The following is a 15,991-nucleotide window of genomic DNA, read 5'->3' as shown; positions in this document are numbered from 1 at the left end:
GTACGTGTTAGTAAAGATCAATCAAGCAAATGTCTCAAGCCTCTCCTCATACGTCAGAGCAAGATGAGTAAAACGCGCGGCGGGAACGCAGCGGACCACTGGAGGGCCTTACAGCCCGGACTGGTGGGGCACTCATACACTCGGGGAGTAGGCGGGGTACAGGACCCCACGCCGATTAGATCAGGTAGTCGGGCATAGTGCTACATAGAATGCACAGTAATAATCCTCATCGCACTTGAATTGAAAAAAAAAAAAAAAAAAAAAAACAAGCTACTTCAAATGCAAGCCCTCCACCGGCCCGGCCTCGCCTGAACTCCTTCGCGTAACCCTCTGGACGGCTAAATATGTACAACAAGTGACCGAATGGCCCCGTGAAGCTCGAAGCTTGAAGGATCGTGTGGACAAGGGTTCCTTGATCAGCCGATCTCTAGCGAGCTCCTCCTTTCCATTTCTGGGGACTCTTATTTCTATATCCGTTGTTGGCGCGTGGTGTGGGTAATCTCTGCTCCCTTACCTTCCCACGTGTTGCAAGCGCTCACTCGGCTGTTGCCTTGCTTTTTGTTGTGGCTTTTGCGGATTTATTAAAGCTATTAGCGAATAGAAATACATGCGATCGCAGATCTCGCCTACATATACGGAAGATTATCTATTCTGCGGTAATAGTAATAGTAGCACCCACAGAGAAGGGGAGCATTCGCTAAACACCCGCGTTACTCATCAGTGTGTACAGGTTCGTACCTTATTGGTGGATATTATTATATCCCTACGTACCATGCCCTCAAAGTTCATTGAGGGGATACTCACGGCCCCATTTCCTTCGCCTCCTCACTACCGTCGGGTGAATGCTCCATAGTTGCCATTTGATAAAGTACTGGTTTGGTCGGACAAGTATCCCGTCAGGTTCGTCGGCTTTTGTCTCCGTGGCCCCTTATTCCCCTTTCTACACGTTCATTCAATCCCGTGTGCCACAAACTAGCATGGCTTCTCTGTGACTGAACATATCAGTCGTTGGAGGAGGTTAGGTTTCATCCTTCTATGACAGAGTCTGCTGAATCCGCAGTTCATAGGTATCATTGGTCTAGCCGCCGCGTTCAGGTTGGACCCAGGCTGGAACATAATATGTGTGTGTGTCATCGAGAAATCAAGAACTGGAAAAGTAAGTATATTTCCGAAAGGCGTATCTGTGGGTAGAGGCATCGAAACCTTGCAGAAAGTATGCGGCGTTCGCGTTCCTCCTAATCCCACCCGAATTCTTGACGAGTGGGGCTTAGGGGAGGAACTCTCTCGATATGGCTCAACAACTACGAGCAGCGAGTGTTTTTCTAGTTGAGTGTGTTCTAGATTCAGACCTCGAACCCTTCCTTGACTCCCCTCATTTCAGTGGACACTGGAGATCTCCTTGGTCATATCACGTGGCAGGAAGCGGTAATGGACGAGATTGGTGCCCGCTTCTATTTGATGCATGTAAGAAATCCCACAATATTACTCTTCCATGCTTAATCGCTCCGATACAGTACCAAGATCTACATAATATATTTTACAGAGCGGCGACCTCCGCAGGGATTCATATATCATTTAGCACGCCTGTGATCCAAGTGGAAGTGCACCCTCCCGGAGTTCGCCTTGCCGCTGGCGAGGTGATCCGCGCTGATTTGATTGTAGGAGCGGATGGCGCAGACGGTATCACCCGTGAGGTTGTCGAAAGGTGCAGAGTCGAAGACACCATTGGCGAAATGAGTTTCGGTATGCATGTAAATCACCACTTCTCAGACTGTGTGCAGCCCTTATTCATCACCGCTAGTGCAACGATTTCGAGAGAGCAGCTCAAAAAGGATCCCGAACTTGACGCTTTTACGCGCGCAGAGTGCGGGGGACCACAGGTAAGGCGTGCCCCATAGCTGTAGTTCAAGAGGAAATAATACTGCTGGTCCAGTGCTCTCTATGGATGAAAACATCATCCCACGCGACTGCCTTCGCTGTGGTAATGATTTTGACTAAAAATACATGATCAATGACCTACCAAAACCGTATTCGAAAGCGTGGTGGTAGCGAGTACATGGTACATCTATTCTGACCAAAAGACGTGAAACATCACGGTGGCGAACTATCCCAGGGTTCGGATGTTGAAACAACAAGAGAAAAATTGAAAATCACAGGAGACTCCAAGTAGAGACGTTTTTCATCTATGTCAGTAGACATCGTGATATCCGGACTTATGCGGCTTTTGGAGCTTTGCTCCACCCTGCAGCGCTGGCGGCACACTCGGAAGCAAGCCGCATCCGACTGGACAGGCCCGTCGGGGGGAATAATATTGATGGGCGATGCGTTGGCGATGCGGCGCACCCACCCATTGTACGTACGGCAGTTACATTACGGGACAACCTTGTTCTTACCATTGTTATTCTTTTGCGATTACACAGCATGGAACAGCTTCCTCACCTTGTCGGGGGCTTCCAAGACATTCGGGAAGAGCAGTGTCAAACAGTGCATGAAACGGAGCATACGCAGATGCGGATGGCCTAGCTGCCGCCTGGCCCCCGAGAAGCGCGAGACCACATGTTGCAAGCTATGATGCTACCAAAAGGCTGGGATGAGGAGGATCTACGAATGCAATGGGAGGGGGTGAGGAGTCGGACATTTGGATATAATGCACGAGAGGCTGTGGAGTGGTGGGTAAGTTAGGGGATGTTGAGAGAAAGAAGTCTGAAATCCAGAAAGTTTGGGTCCTCACTCGACACGACCTTCCCTGATTTTTCGGGACGAAACTCTGCTGTGAAGCCATGACGTATTCTATCACATCATACGTGCACTGTAGATATAGATTACACGAGGTGAATTAGACTGAAATGGAGGTACAGGAAATCAAAGATAAAAATCTGGTTTCTTTGCATTGATACCATACTCGGCAAGTGCCGCGCCCAGATCATCCATAGTGAGCGTGGTCCTTGTTTTGTCCTATACCAGGTTGTGACATTAATACAAGCGAAAGTCTAACCAGTGTGACCTACCTTGGCAGCTCCCGAACCTGTGGGGTTCACCCGGGTACGACCACCAGCAGCGTTCGTACGTATACGGGCGTGTTGATATGCATCGGCGGCGATGTCCGACACAAACTTCTGTGCTGCTAGTGCGAGAAGTCGTTTGCTGGAAATGGCTTAAGCGTGCACAGTTGTTATTTATGTTTTATCAGCTGCTTACAGCCGTACATCGTCACATTCAAATCCTACTCTTTGAAGGTAGTAATCCGTAACCTCCGCTGGGATCTAATGGGAAGGGGGGTGACCCACTTACACTCGTTACCTGTGCATGCTGAAGTGCACGCACCAACGGTTCATATTCATCGAGCATAAGTAGAAATTCGGCCAGTGTACGGTCTTTCCTGGCTTCCTCTGCAGCTTGACGCGTCTGGTATTGCGTAGATGGGCCAGCAGTGCTTGATGATGCCGTGGTGCCGGAACCTGACGTGGCTAACGTGGTCGCCGTCGAAGACGATTGCTGCAAGACATCGGATTGGGTTTGAGGTTGAAAATATGTATACTGCGCTGGCTGGTTCTGAGATGTTTGGGTGTCAGATGGTCCTGGCGTCGACATGGCGTCGGTAGGGGAACCCAGGTGGCGGTGTCGGAGATTGAATTTGAGCGCGTAGCGGGGTATATAAGGTTCTCACGGCTGCCTTTCCATTCTTCGCTTTTTATCCTGTCTGTGGGCGACTCGGCCCAACTTGTACACCGCATACAGCAGGTAAGTAGTTGCGTATTCATGTCCGTCGGGAAGGTTCCATACCTTCGCAAGTGATGTTTGAGGCATTTGGCTTTATGTGGGGGATTTCCTGCAGTGCAGAGAACTATCTCAGCTACCTTCGGGTGGTGCTGCCTTGGCGGCATTTTCCCGCTTTGTCTGAATCTTTTCCTTGTCTTTAAACGCAGTATGCTAATAAGTCTCGTAGGGTTGTGCGCTCTAATGGCCGTTCTGGGGTTCTTTTTTTTTTCAAGGATATACGTGATAGTCGCTCGCAAGTCGAACGTTAAATGTCTTGTTGCTTTTTTACCTAAACATATTTGTCTAGTTTCGCCTTCTAGTGAATATAACAATTATCTGGAAAGTATCAGTCCGATCTTGAGGCTACCTTTCCGGCCAATGAATTTTTGATAACCGGAGGACCCGCAACACTACGACGACGTGCACTCAGGTGCTTGGGCGCTGATCGGGGCTAATAATTTAGCATGTACACAACGTTCTGCAAAAGGGGAAACCACGCGAAGACTCCGGTACACGGAAATGCTCTGCTCCCCAGCTTCCTGCGTGTGAGTCGATTCGCGGATAATCGACTGATGGCGTGTACGAAGCCTGCCCGCGTACGTACGTCCTACCAGCACTCGCTGACGGTATGAGTCCCTCAAACCTGTAGATCTTTCCTGTGGCAGGGACAACGCCTCCCTGTACATCGGGCAAAGAAAGTACCGTAGCTTGGATACTGGTTTCGGCGTCGAACTTGCTCCATACAACGCAGTTACGGCTTCCAAGTAACTTCAGCTGAGCAGGCAGTAGAGCTCCTCACTTGCTTGACCCGTTATAGTTATTCCTCCGTCATACCCCTGCTGTGCCGTGTGCGTTGCGGCGAAGGAATAAAGGGTGACCAACGCGGTAACTCGATAAGTTACTCCCAGGTACCTGCGGCCTCACTGACGGAACAGGCGTATCTAAACGGCACTCCTGATGCATTACAGTTGTCCTCCCTCCGGCATGAGCGCTGCATCAGAGGGCAGCACTAGTACAGGGTGTGCTAAAAGCGCAGCAAGACGCAGTAGGAAGGTCAACATCCTTTCTTGTGCTGAATGTCGCAGGTATCGCCGATATCACCATCCCAATCGCGACCGTGGTACTTACTGATCCCTTCATCTTATTTATGGCTGCACTACTTGTCAAAACTTCCAAAGGTCTAAGTTGAAATGCAGTAGGTGAGCTCTGGCGGCTACCTGGTGTAGTGGCGTACACTCACCTTCCTTCAGAGTGTTTCCCTGCGACTCGTGCGTGCGTCGAGGATGTTCAAAGATCTGTCCTGATAGTCTGTCTTCATAATTTATGCCGCATCGTGGTATATTCTAAGCCCTTTCATTATTAGAGGCTTTGCCACCTACTAAGGGAAACCAGTGCGTTTGGTCTATGTGCCCTTTACTTTCACACTACGAGCCGGGCATCTGACGTGTAGCTCGGTACCCCAGAGTCCTTATGGACCTAAACGTGAAACTTGCCGATGAAGTTAAGGCTATGACTGAAAAAATTAAACAACTTGAAAAAGAAAAAGCGTTGCCAAATGCCGGAGAAAGCTCCAACACCACGGAACAACCCCATACTCTAGGAGAGTCGTCTCGAGTGTCTGGTACACTGTTCGGTGCCGAAGGTCACAAACGTGAAGCAGCGGATGCGTTGGGGTCACTGTCGATTGGTCAGTTTGGCCAAGTCAGATATCACGGGGAATCAGCCGGTTCAGAGGTAATGAAATGATTTATGTCTCAGAACACCAGATTGGCTATCGTTTGCTAACAAATTACAGTGTTTTCAGCAACTTCTTACGGTTAGTGACTTCTCGGTTTGCATCCTCCATATGACTGACTCGTCACGATAGCCAAATAATATTTCAAGACCAGCTTCGACTTCTCCCAGAGACTTGGATTTACCTGCTGAAATTATTGAACTATGCAACGCGTTTCCATTCGGTTTACGAAAAACCACTTACACCAAGTATCTTTTCTTATCGTGCATCCCGACGCGTGAGCTTGCTCTTCACCTGGTGGACGTATACTATAAGGAGGTTGCGTGGATGTGAGTTGTGTTCTGTGAATTCGTTCCATTCAATGCCCGTCTGATGCCGTTCTTAAAGGTGCAACCCCATTGTCAGAAATGACTTCATGTCCGGCATTATCGATATCCTTTATGGACCACCTGGTCACCCCAATTTGGATCGAGTCCATTCTCACACCCTCTCTGTATTCTTCATTATTCTGGCATTAGGTGCCCTTTTTGACAGCGAACCGCGTGCGGCAGAACTGTATTCCGCTGTTGCGCGTGCAGCTCTGTGCCTTAATTCGATTTTCAACGAGGCGACCTGCTCAACGGTCCAAGCGCTACTGTTAATCACGCGTTTCGTATACGAACAGGACCGGCAGAATAACGAAGCAAGTTGGCTGTTGACTGGTCTATGCGCCAGAGTCGGACAAATCGTGAGTCGATGACGCCACTTCATAGTACCACTCACTCGAATTCTGACCACACCCTTTCAAATCGACAGATCGGACTACGTAAGTCCACGTGACACTTCTTCTATTATAGAGGCTGTTAACTGAGCGCTTTATTTCAAAGAACGAGACAGCGCTGGGTGGAATCTAGACCCGAGCGAGGTCCAACGACGCCGGGTCCTTTTTTGGGAACTATTTTCGTTTGATGCTTGGGTGGTTCGTTTCACGCCTTAAACGCGTAAACTTTGAGGCCTGATACACGCGCAGAGTATTGTCATTGGCAGGCCCCCTGCCTTGAGCATAAATCACACCGACTGCAAATTTCCGGAAGACAATGATATCGTAATTACACGCTCAGGCAATGCGGAGGCAGGCTGTAAGGCGGCTTCCATTCTTCATGGATGAAGATCTGATGCAATGTCTGGTTACAGGGTATAACTGGAAGTTTCGATACTCGGCAAATTGTTTATCAGCTTGCGTTAGTCATGCTTTCAACATACACCAACCTAGTATAGACTATTCTGCGGTGTTGGATCTAGACATCCAGATCCGTTATTTTATTGTTCCATCTCACCTCCAGGCCCCTGCAGGAGCGGAGGTAGATTGTGTCTGGTCCGGCGACAGCAGCAAGGCCATGCAACAATATTGTACCTCGTTTCTGCGGGCATCTAGTAGGCATCACAGTTCCGACTCCCGTAAATTTCCGCTCATATTGCGCGAAGACCTCCTCTATCTTCACAGAGGTTACTTCGCTCAGGCGATCGAAGAAGCCCCTGATGATCCCCTAACGCACAAATTCTCGCGGTCGGTTTCGGCAGCATATGGTAGCTCGCGGTTTCTGGTATCTAACCTCAAAAGCCTATATGCGGCACACCCCGGTCCCGTTAGCCGGCAGCGGTGGTTCTGGTCAAACTTTTTTTCGTCATGCGTGAGTACATATCGCTCGAGGTGACAATGTGGCATCTAATGGGCAATGGCAAGGTCGTCCTTGGGGCTTTGGCGGCGGACAGTCCTCGTTGCCAGTACGCTCAGGACGCGTCCAAGGAGCTGAATGATGCTCTTGTCCTGTACGAGCAACTGCCAGAGGCCCATCGCTCCCCAACTACACTGGTACGTCCCTCATTGACGCAGGTCAACACGAGAGGATCCTCATTACCTTCGCAGGCCGCTCTCCGAAAGCTGAGACAACGTACCACGGCTGCCATGGCGGCAGCGCGAGCAGGTGGCCTACCACTTCGGGGACCGCACAGCCCTTCCTTACCCGACGAACTCGACGTCCTCCGGGGCCGCAAAAGCATCATTACCAACCCGTTGCCTTCCAATTCGCCACCAATTCGCAGTCCATCGTACCTATCCACGACACTGAGCCAATCCCACGAGGAACTCGCAGAACAGTTGAGGCTGCTACCACAACCGCCACTTATGGGTTACCTGACTCCACAGTTTGACTCGGTGTACTTGGACTCGAGTACACACTATACTCCTGGACCCAACTCGGGCGACCATTTTGGAGGAAGCTTTTCATTTTTCGATCCCAATGTATGCCCTCGCACGCTGAGCATACCCGAGTACATCACACACCCTGCCACTGTGGACCCCAGCACATCACAGCAGTTGACAGCTGCGGTACAACATCCTCAGCAGCAGCAATTCCACCAGTTGCAACATCCAATTATGGTTCCTGACGCTGCTGTCGAGCAGTCGGAAAGCCGTGAAGGAGCCTGGCGACGATTCATGTATCTCCTTGGCATGAGTCGGGATGCGTAGGTCTTTCGCATGTACAAGCTGGCTTCCTTTGGCCGTGAATAAACTTCAAATGTCGTTTTTAGTGATCCTGTTGTTGTCAATTTATTCCATCGCCCCAAAATCAGGGACCCATTTTTATAAGATTAGGATCGTCCAGAGCCATTGCACTAGCATTGTCCTCCGCCTGCATGGCACTCAAAAGGGTGTCAAGATCCGGAGAAACGACATATCGCTTGTTGACTTCCCCGATGACGTGCAGCCGCTTATTTTCCATGTCCAAGTGAACTGCTTGCTGTAGGAACAAGGCCCGTGTGGCTTCGGAAACCTGAAGGGGTGGCTCAGTACTCCACCTTAGAGGCATCTGATGGGCAGAAATCCTACGTTTAAGAGAATATCGTTCCCAAGACGCATTTTCACTGCACCCGATCTGTAGACCTCGAGTTGGCCTATGACGCCATCGACTTTGGGGGCGTCCTTCTGCGCAGATGGATCACCATCGGCTGTTGCCGTAGAAGACGATGCGGCTACTGGTGCTGGTGGCTTTACATCAGCCGCAAACGATACCTTGCGTTGTTTCGTCTCCAAATTTTTTGAATCTGGTGTATCCACATCCATCGGTGTCGTTGAGTGGGACGCGACGCTCGAGACGAACGTAAAGAAAGGTTCTGGAAATTGGAAAAGGTAAAGGCGTTCTTGCCGAATGTCTTCTTCCTAAGGAAATGAAGTCAGTCTATTTCCCTCGCGACTATGAATACACACCTGTTCGATGTCCGCCTGGACAGCGAAGTCTGCGATGAGATCCTCGATTTCGGCATCTTCCTCGCTTTCGCTTTGCTCCAAAGGGTCAGCTGCGCCCTCAGGTTTGATAACGTCTCTCTCGGATGCTGCAGACGTCAGAGGGCGGATGGATTCGGTGTAATCGGGTATAGCTTACTTTTCCCTTTAGAACTTGCTGGTATCATAGGTTCCTCGATTTCTGCTTTTACCAACTTTTTCTTCTGTCTGTCTCGGCGCTCTTTGCGTAAGGTCTCGGGTGCCATCCAATCAAGCCTTCCAACATCCTCCATATCGATAATCACTACCCCTTCGTCCGGTTCCGAATAGACCTCTTCGTCACTTTCGCTTTTGATCTTCTTCTGGTCCGTGTTCTCTAGTACATTTTCGCGTTGCTTATCTTTCTTAAGTTGAGGGGGGCCAACATTGGATAGTTTACCGCCTAATGACGGAGAGGCCGTTGGGCCTTGCGGCAGTATAGGAGTAAAGTTTGAACGTGGTGCCGTACGGCGAGCCGAAGTCCCTGCAAGAGCGGGGCCCATCGCAAATGGACCACTGGCCGTCATTTCTACTTGGGAAGGTCTCGGAGCTGCTCCTTTCGATTCTCCGCCTCTACTTCTCCCTCTCCCGCGTCCGCGTCCATCTCCTCTGGCAGGGGCGGGCTGAGCACTTTCTGTTGGTGGCTCCTAAGAACCAGTTCACGTAACATTATATTGTTCCAGAACCCCAATACATACCGGCTTTACCTCTCTGCAACAGGTTCGTTTAGTCAGAAGGATTTAGACAACGGAAGGTACTTACCCCTTCTTCCTACGTGTTGGTAGTGTTGGGGCGAATTTGAGTTTTTGGGTGCCCAGTCTAGTCACGTCCGACTGCTTCTTAGCCAGACTTCCTATAGCCTTTGGAACGCCAGATGGACCGGCCTCCTGTTGCGACCCGCTCCTTTGTGAACTCGTAGAGCCATTGTCAGCCATTGACTTGGTCCCGGAGGTTTGAGATGAAATTATCTATCGGGGACAAATGATTACGCGTCACGTGGTTATCGTGTCTGCTATGCCTAGGCTGTCATCGACTGATTAGTACAGGTGGCAAGAAGCAAGTTTGTTCAGAAATCAGAGTACGGCGTGGGTTTATCTCTTCCTCTTACCACCATGGCTGCTGAATGCCCACACGTTCATGCAACTTACAATGAGATCCACACGATTATCAAGGAGAGCGCAGCCAAGATATCGCAATCATTCAAACCGGACGTGCTGATTGCAATCGGTTGGTGCACCTTCATCACGCGATATCTCGAGTACCCTCCTCATATCAACCCGTTTCTCTCCGTCTAGGAGGAGGGTGAGATATTCTGCCTTTGTCATCCGGCCCTGACCTCATGTCGGAAACCAATCAGTGGTTTCTTCCCTGCCCGAGTATTGGTAAGCCCCTCAGCCTTCTTCTCTTCTTATTCTCGAGCTCGTTTCCAACGTGGGGATCTTATCACGTCGTGTAACTACGTAGCGCACGTTTTTGAAGGATCCTCTTACGAAAAAGAACATTCCGATCCGAGCCATCGGCCTTTCGTTGTACGAGCCTCTGGCAGAGACATCTGCAGAGCAAATTGGAAAAGAAGTTATTCGCACACAATGGTTGTAAGCCATCACTACATTTGTGTGCGGTTAGTCATCCCTGATCTTTGACCGCTGCAGGACAGCAGACGGGACAAAATCCCTCCTTGGCCGAAAAGCTCTCGTCGTCGTGAGTGTCATGTTCGCGTCTTTCTGCTAAGTCGTTTAATCGGGGGTCCGCCGCAGGACGAAATCGATGATTCTCGCACAACCTTACAGTCAGTTTCTTATCGCAAGGGGTGCCCTGAGTGATCCCACATTCCTAATCAGATATGCCATTTCCGAACTCCAAAAAGATATCGAGCTTCATTTGCTAGACCTCCCGGAGTCAGAACGAGAAGCCAACCGCACTGAATTTGCAGCCTTTGTGGTTCACAACAAGACCAAGCCCAAGGCTGGCATCCTCCCACCAAACGTACCGTGAGTGCCAAGAACAAGCAATGCCTGCCAAACTGACAATTTTGGTTTAATCAGGTATTTTGCTGGCGCCGAAGTGGGTGACGTGTGGTAAGATGACGCCCATTTTACTCAGGGCTGGTGATAAGATACTGATTCTTGCGCAATCTCTTCGTAATACCGATGTAGGTTGGACTATCCGTGGGAGGCACTGTGTGTTTTTCGCTCGAATTCCTTTTCGATCCACTGATCTGTTCCCACAGAGACATTGAGGAGCACGACCAACTCGCGGCGCAGGACAGGCTGAATACGCAGGTGCATAGTTAGTTCTTGGGCACGAGGAAGTCTGTCAATATGTAATATCTGTCGTAGAAAGCTTATCAAGATTATTTGTGTGCGCGTTGTTTGGCTGTACTGTCAGTGTGTATTAGATGCCGACCGACACCAACTTTCCCTGAGTTACTCGTGACTTTAGTCCGACCTCTGCTTTTTCACCGGAAGACGGTCGCTTCCTGACCACCGCTCGCGGTCGTTTCATCCTTGGACCGACCAAGTTTCGCATTCCATTCGCAGGAGCTTGGGGAAGAGCGTGGGTTTCTTTCAGTTCAGTGTCTTGCAATATTATTCACTGTTCAGGGCACCGAACAACAGCTCGGTCGTAGATTCGGCTTATCTCTCACTCTTATTCCCACTTCAACTTAGACTAGATGGCCGACGAGGTCGACTATGAAGCGCTACCTTCCAATGCAGGTCTCGGTGTCAGTGTATCTGTCTTGTCATTTGCCTTCAATTCACTCATTCCCTTCCAGGTCAATATGATAGCAGGTGCCATGGTAAGCCACCTTCTCAACTAGCGCAGCGTCACGGGCGGGCCATCTCGAAAGTCAGATGGTCATTGTCCGCAACGATACTGCCACGGACAATAGAAGACGGGGAGCTCACGAACCTTTTTACAGGCCGGCATCACGGAGCACGCAGTCATGTTTCCTATAGACAGCATAAAAGTCAGCCATCGCATCCTTAGTTTTACTACCACTCGTGATACTAACGGACGCTGGGTTTTGCTCTTCAGACGCGAATGCAAGTTTTCGCCACGTCCCCGGCAGCGGTATACACAGGGATAGGGAACGCGTTCACTCGTATATCGTCTACGGAGGGCATGCGGGCCCTATGGCGAGGTGTTTCTTCGGTCATTTTGGGTGCAGGACCGGCACACGCGGTACATTTTGGGACGTATGAGTTTGTGAAGGATTTTGCAGGCGGAAGAGCAGGAGGGAACCAGCCGCTTACGACGGGTATGTTTCCTCCATCCTCATGGCCGTTATTGCGGTGTCACGCGGCCGCTGGTCTTGTTACGCAGATGCTTATCACCATTACTTGCAGCGATGGCGGGTGCAGCAGCAACCATCGCAAGCGATGCGCTTATGAATCCGTTTGACGGTGAGCTTCCCGTCGTTTCCGTTGATATAATTCCCACTAGCCGATTATCGATCATGCTTACAGTCATCAAGCAGCGGATGCAGGTTCACCAGTCTGAATTCCGATCTGTCTTTACCGCCATGCGGGTGGTTTACCGTAACGAAGGACTCGCCGCCTTCTACGTTTCGTATCCCACTACGTTGATGATGTCGGTCCCGTTTACGGCCGTGCAATTTACTGTCTACGAGCAAGTTAAGAGACTGTTGAATCCCCGAGGAGAGTATTCGCCTTCTTCGCACGTAATCGCCGGCGCACTTGCGGGAGGTGTGGCTGCCGGCGTGACAACCCCTCTGGACGTCGCCAAAACCCTGCTACAGACGCGAGGGACATCTCAAGATTCTGAGTTGCGGAGGGTAAGAGGCATGTGGGACGCATTCCGGATTATATGGACGCGGGACGGAGTGAGGGGGTTTTTCCGGGGCATGTCACCCCGAATGCTCACGCATATGCCAAGCAATGCTCTTTGTTGGCTTTCGTATGAATTCTTCAGTACGCCTTTTCTCTTGTCTTTCGTTACTGGGAGCTGACGTCGTCTTGTGCAGAGGTCGCAATACGCGAGTAATGCATCTCAATTTGGGGTTTAGGTAGCATCTTCACCACTGATCTTCGTCCTCATGTTTGGCTCTGCTACTACGTTACTACCATGCACCTAGTTTCCTGCAAGGGGCTTCTGCCAACTACGTGGGATGGAATCTAGCGAGTGCTGACTGGGGAGACAAAAAACCGTTGAGTAGGAGGTTTACCCTATATAGTCCAGCTGGGGCCTTGCCACTGAATGGAACTGCACCTGGATACCTCATGAGGTTGGTCGAACTGGTCCTTAAAGCCGATGTTGGGTACGTCTCATTAGCAACTCACAACTGACAAGATCAGAACTGCAATATCCTGATGAGCGATCCCTCGTGGAATAAGTACACCGATACGTTCTGATGGGTATATCTTGGCCAAACAACCTCACGCCAGCGGGTTTCATCGAACTGCGTCGTCTCCACCGGTACAGCAACCCCTTCCAATCCACGTAAGGGCAATGCGCACAACATCGTTGGTCCGTTCCACGAGCTGGGCATCCTCACTTTTCTTTCACTTAAGGTTATGTGGGTGAGGCAGTTTTCCGACCGCATGTCGGATTGATTCTGTCTCAGGTGCGCAGTAAGGCTTGAGGAAGTGAGGGTTCTCATGTTATACTTTACCGGTTTCCACCCAGGCAAACTTCACTCTTCTCAGCGACGATATCTCAGTTGCTCTTCTATCCATCAAGGATCTCATCTGAAAATGATGGGACGCGACATGTAACATCTGGCGTTTTCCTACCCTCAAATGGGGCCCGCGCCTGGGCCTGGGCCTTTGACTTCACTGGCGGTGATGTATCAGGGCTAATATTCTAACCTTTCCGATGTTGTCAAACTGAAGAAGAAAAAACATGTTCAAGCCAGGAAGAAGCGCGTTTAAGTTACAGGCCTCAACTGTGCTTACAAGCTACGTGCGAAGCAATGAAAGAAGTCCAAGAAACACCAGCTACGTCGTACTTTTGTCTCCTGCACGCAAAAATATTGCTGAGAGCGTCTTGCGTATGAAGGAAAATATGCTCCCTTCGGGTACCTCGAGTGGGCGCCTTTCGGTATCGCTGACAGTTAAACTACGGGCCGACTGAACCACCAGTAAGCTAGTTTCAACAAGCAAATTCATCAGTAAATAAGGACAGATACCTTAGCTTCTTGGTCTGCGACATGTTCCGAACATTCCGTGCTGGACAGCGAAACGTGATGTTCCCTGCGCATGGTCTCCTGGAAAATATCCGATAGTAAATAGGTCAGAGACGATATTGCAAGGGACATACGAGTGCTCGTTCAACCTCAGAGACCAGGCCCGATGCTTTCGGACGAGACGACGCATCGCTGCACCAACACGACGTACAAATTGACCACCATTCATCCGTCATGCGATCGTATGTGCTTTTCGTATCTGGACGCTCTGGTGGACCTTCCGAAACACGTTGTTTGATGCTCTGAAAACTTCGGCGATCAGAGAAGGGAATTTGACGGGTGAATAGTTCCTGAGAGCTAGTGTCAGAAGTCTGAACAACCGTGATGCATTCTAACGTACAAATGCAGTCATTCCGAATCCCCAAACATCCCCTGGCATGGTTATCTCTTGTTCATCAGATTCCAAAATTTCTGGTGCCGTCCAATTCAAAGCGCTTAAACTGGGGGCACTGATTGACATGCTGAAAGAACCATGAAGCAGATGAGGGAGTCCATAATCTGTTAGGAGCGCATGCCCTTGCTCAGATATTAGTATGTTGGACTTTCGAGAAAAGCTGTCAACGTATGTACGGCGTGGGGAAGCCAGTAGCTTCACGTACCCCCTTGAGACCTCCGTGAACCACTGGTTTAGATTGAAACTCGTGCAAGTATTGAAGTCCACGAGCGACGCCTAACAGCTGCATCGCGGATTTGTTAGGTGTGCGGCTTTCAATTACTTTGTCTACTTACCAAAGGGCGGGGGTCGACGTTCGAATCCTGGACATAGGCATGTGCATCGCCCCTCTCGACCCACTTAACCACCAGCGACACCGTAAGATCATATGTAGTAATGATTCCTAGCAGCGGGAGGACATTTTCGTGGTGCAGTGTGGACCAGAGATGCACCTCTTCGAGAACCCGCTAACAGAGGTCAGACCCAGCTGGAAACATCGATTTCAACATGGACTCCAAACCTTGATGGTGGCTTCGTCCTCCGGGGGACCGGAACGCAGGACCTTGACTGCTACCCTTGTTCCTGTGTTGCGTAAGGTTCCCTGGAAAACAACTGCATGACTGCCGCGAACGTAGTTTATCCTCTTGTCTAGGGTTACAGCCTCGTCCAAGTTGATTCCGAATGGTGTTGCCCATCCAGACAGTTGTTTCAGTTCCTGGCTCATATCACGCATTTTCCGGCGAGCGGAGGGACGAACGACGGCGTGGTACAATTGTGCCGTCTTGCATCGTGCAGGCGCAGCTTGGCACCAGGCGCTCGAGTACAACGTGAGCAGCCGAGCAGGCGAATTTGTGCCATTTGTCACAGCGCCAGTACGTGAACGTCATACGTGTCGTCGCAACACGCTTTACTACACCACTTCTAACGCTCGTACATTGAATAGAAAGGGAGAGATGGGTCTCACGGATGCACTGGAATTGCTGATGTACAGAAACTAATGGATGTAAAAATAAGTTTATTCCGGAGTCAAACTGGTCCGTCATGTCATAGGTAGAATGCGATGAATAAAATAGTATCCACTGCTGCATACAATTTGTGAGACCTTGTGAGGGTTGGGTACCAATTGTAAGGGTTTCATGTTGAAATCGAAAGCGATATGTTCCCACCTCCTTTTTCTCTGTGTACGTCCGACAAGATGGAAAACACGGCTACAACACGGTGCCCAAGGGGCTGACACGGAACACACTGGCAGCCAATCGAGAGGCGGAAACCCTTGCTTCTTACAATTTGCATTGCTCACGGTCCCAGGACCGACAGTAACAACGGGTCGCAGCCACGGTGGGATCGTAAACGAACGATCAAAAACGAAAAGGTTAGTATCAGCAGAATTTTAGCAGCGCTCAGGTGGGGCAGGGACCAGCTTTCGGTCAGTTGCTCCTTCGAATTATCGCCAAGATTTTTGGCTAAATCCCGTGAATGAAATATACGCGAACTATGGGGTTAAACTTCTGATTGGGAAGCGGCCGTGGTGGGTAATCGCATGCGAGAGTTGTG

General features: G+C 50.2%; 7 protein-coding genes across 7 annotated transcripts; 4 read left to right on the top strand and 3 right to left on the bottom strand.

The window, feature by feature from the left end:
• Positions 1 to 1,219: 1,219 nt before the first annotated feature.
• Positions 1,220 to 1,898, top strand: F5J12DRAFT_726922 (uncharacterized protein; the record flags this gene model as incomplete). The annotated part of the gene is made up of 3 exons (XM_051741760.1): positions 1,220 to 1,325; positions 1,382 to 1,464; positions 1,515 to 1,898. Coding segments are annotated over 3 exons (573 nt in total), but the record flags the coding sequence as incomplete, so codon positions are not given.
• An 819-nt stretch (positions 1,899 to 2,717) lies between these two features.
• On the bottom strand, positions 2,718 to 3,623 carry F5J12DRAFT_436724 (transcription initiation factor TFIID 23-30kDa subunit-domain-containing protein). Its single transcript, XM_051739415.1, has 4 exons — positions 3,325 to 3,623; positions 3,199 to 3,263; positions 3,009 to 3,144; positions 2,718 to 2,955 (listed from the first exon to the last, which is right to left on the bottom strand). Exons 1-4 carry the CDS (start codon positions 3,589 to 3,591, stop codon positions 2,863 to 2,865), a joined length of 561 nt encoding a protein of 186 aa, XP_051595746.1. The 5' UTR covers positions 3,592 to 3,623; the 3' UTR covers positions 2,718 to 2,862.
• A 1,645-nt stretch (positions 3,624 to 5,268) lies between these two features.
• F5J12DRAFT_726872 (fungal-specific transcription factor domain-containing protein) lies at positions 5,269 to 8,003 on the top strand (the record flags this gene model as incomplete). The annotated part of the gene is made up of 10 exons (XM_051741755.1): positions 5,269 to 5,493; positions 5,555 to 5,575; positions 5,627 to 5,823; positions 5,882 to 6,225; positions 6,346 to 6,452; positions 6,504 to 6,612; positions 6,668 to 6,907; positions 6,959 to 7,164; positions 7,218 to 7,346; positions 7,401 to 8,003. The coding sequence occupies 10 exons, from the start codon at positions 5,269 to 5,271 to the stop codon at positions 8,001 to 8,003; spliced, it is 2,181 nt and encodes a 726-aa protein (XP_051595745.1).
• Positions 8,004 to 8,103: 100 nt separating this feature from the next.
• On the bottom strand, positions 8,104 to 9,829 carry F5J12DRAFT_929643 (RNA polymerase III RPC4-domain-containing protein; the record flags this gene model as incomplete). The annotated part of the gene is made up of 6 exons (XM_051749504.1): positions 9,558 to 9,829; positions 9,494 to 9,506; positions 8,917 to 9,442; positions 8,742 to 8,866; positions 8,364 to 8,693; positions 8,104 to 8,307 (listed from the first exon to the last, which is right to left on the bottom strand). The coding sequence occupies exons 1-6, from the start codon at positions 9,728 to 9,730 to the stop codon at positions 8,104 to 8,106; spliced, it is 1,371 nt and encodes a 456-aa protein (XP_051595744.1). The 5' UTR covers positions 9,731 to 9,829.
• A 78-nt stretch (positions 9,830 to 9,907) lies between these two features.
• Positions 9,908 to 11,174, top strand: F5J12DRAFT_964045 (PRTase-like protein; the record flags this gene model as incomplete). The annotated part of the gene is made up of 9 exons (XM_051749975.1): positions 9,908 to 10,026; positions 10,153 to 10,177; positions 10,260 to 10,390; positions 10,448 to 10,496; positions 10,553 to 10,584; positions 10,637 to 10,786; positions 10,841 to 10,873; positions 10,952 to 10,975; positions 11,026 to 11,174. The coding sequence occupies 9 exons, from the start codon at positions 9,908 to 9,910 to the stop codon at positions 11,087 to 11,089; spliced, it is 627 nt and encodes a 208-aa protein (XP_051595743.1). The 3' UTR covers positions 11,090 to 11,174.
• An 18-nt stretch (positions 11,175 to 11,192) lies between these two features.
• F5J12DRAFT_859736 (mitochondrial carrier domain-containing protein) lies at positions 11,193 to 13,099 on the top strand. Its single transcript, XM_051746824.1, has 8 exons — positions 11,193 to 11,351; positions 11,414 to 11,520; positions 11,572 to 11,595; positions 11,719 to 11,766; positions 11,835 to 12,057; positions 12,146 to 12,202; positions 12,266 to 12,730; positions 12,784 to 13,099. The coding sequence occupies exons 2-8, from the start codon at positions 11,470 to 11,472 to the stop codon at positions 12,801 to 12,803; spliced, it is 888 nt and encodes a 295-aa protein (XP_051595742.1). The 5' UTR covers positions 11,193 to 11,351; positions 11,414 to 11,469; the 3' UTR covers positions 12,804 to 13,099.
• Positions 13,100 to 13,285: 186 nt separating this feature from the next.
• On the bottom strand, positions 13,286 to 15,439 carry F5J12DRAFT_859733 (kinase-like domain-containing protein). Its single transcript, XM_051746823.1, has 8 exons — positions 14,958 to 15,439; positions 14,734 to 14,904; positions 14,604 to 14,681; positions 14,345 to 14,545; positions 14,079 to 14,294; positions 13,948 to 14,025; positions 13,432 to 13,888; positions 13,286 to 13,374 (listed from the first exon to the last, which is right to left on the bottom strand). The coding sequence occupies exons 1-7, from the start codon at positions 15,168 to 15,170 to the stop codon at positions 13,757 to 13,759; spliced, it is 1,089 nt and encodes a 362-aa protein (XP_051595741.1). The 5' UTR covers positions 15,171 to 15,439; the 3' UTR covers positions 13,286 to 13,374; positions 13,432 to 13,756.
• Between the last annotated feature and the right edge of the window lie 552 nt (positions 15,440 to 15,991).

The sequence above is a fragment of the Pisolithus orientalis genome, assembly GCF_024613125.1.
Source record: "Pisolithus orientalis strain OTSU chromosome Unknown F5J12scaffold_49, whole genome shotgun sequence".
In the NCBI taxonomy this organism is placed as follows: domain Eukaryota; kingdom Fungi; phylum Basidiomycota; class Agaricomycetes; order Boletales; family Pisolithaceae; genus Pisolithus; species Pisolithus orientalis.
The sequence above is the reverse complement of the archived record's forward strand: the minus strand, read 5'-3'. Positions and strand labels throughout refer to the sequence as shown.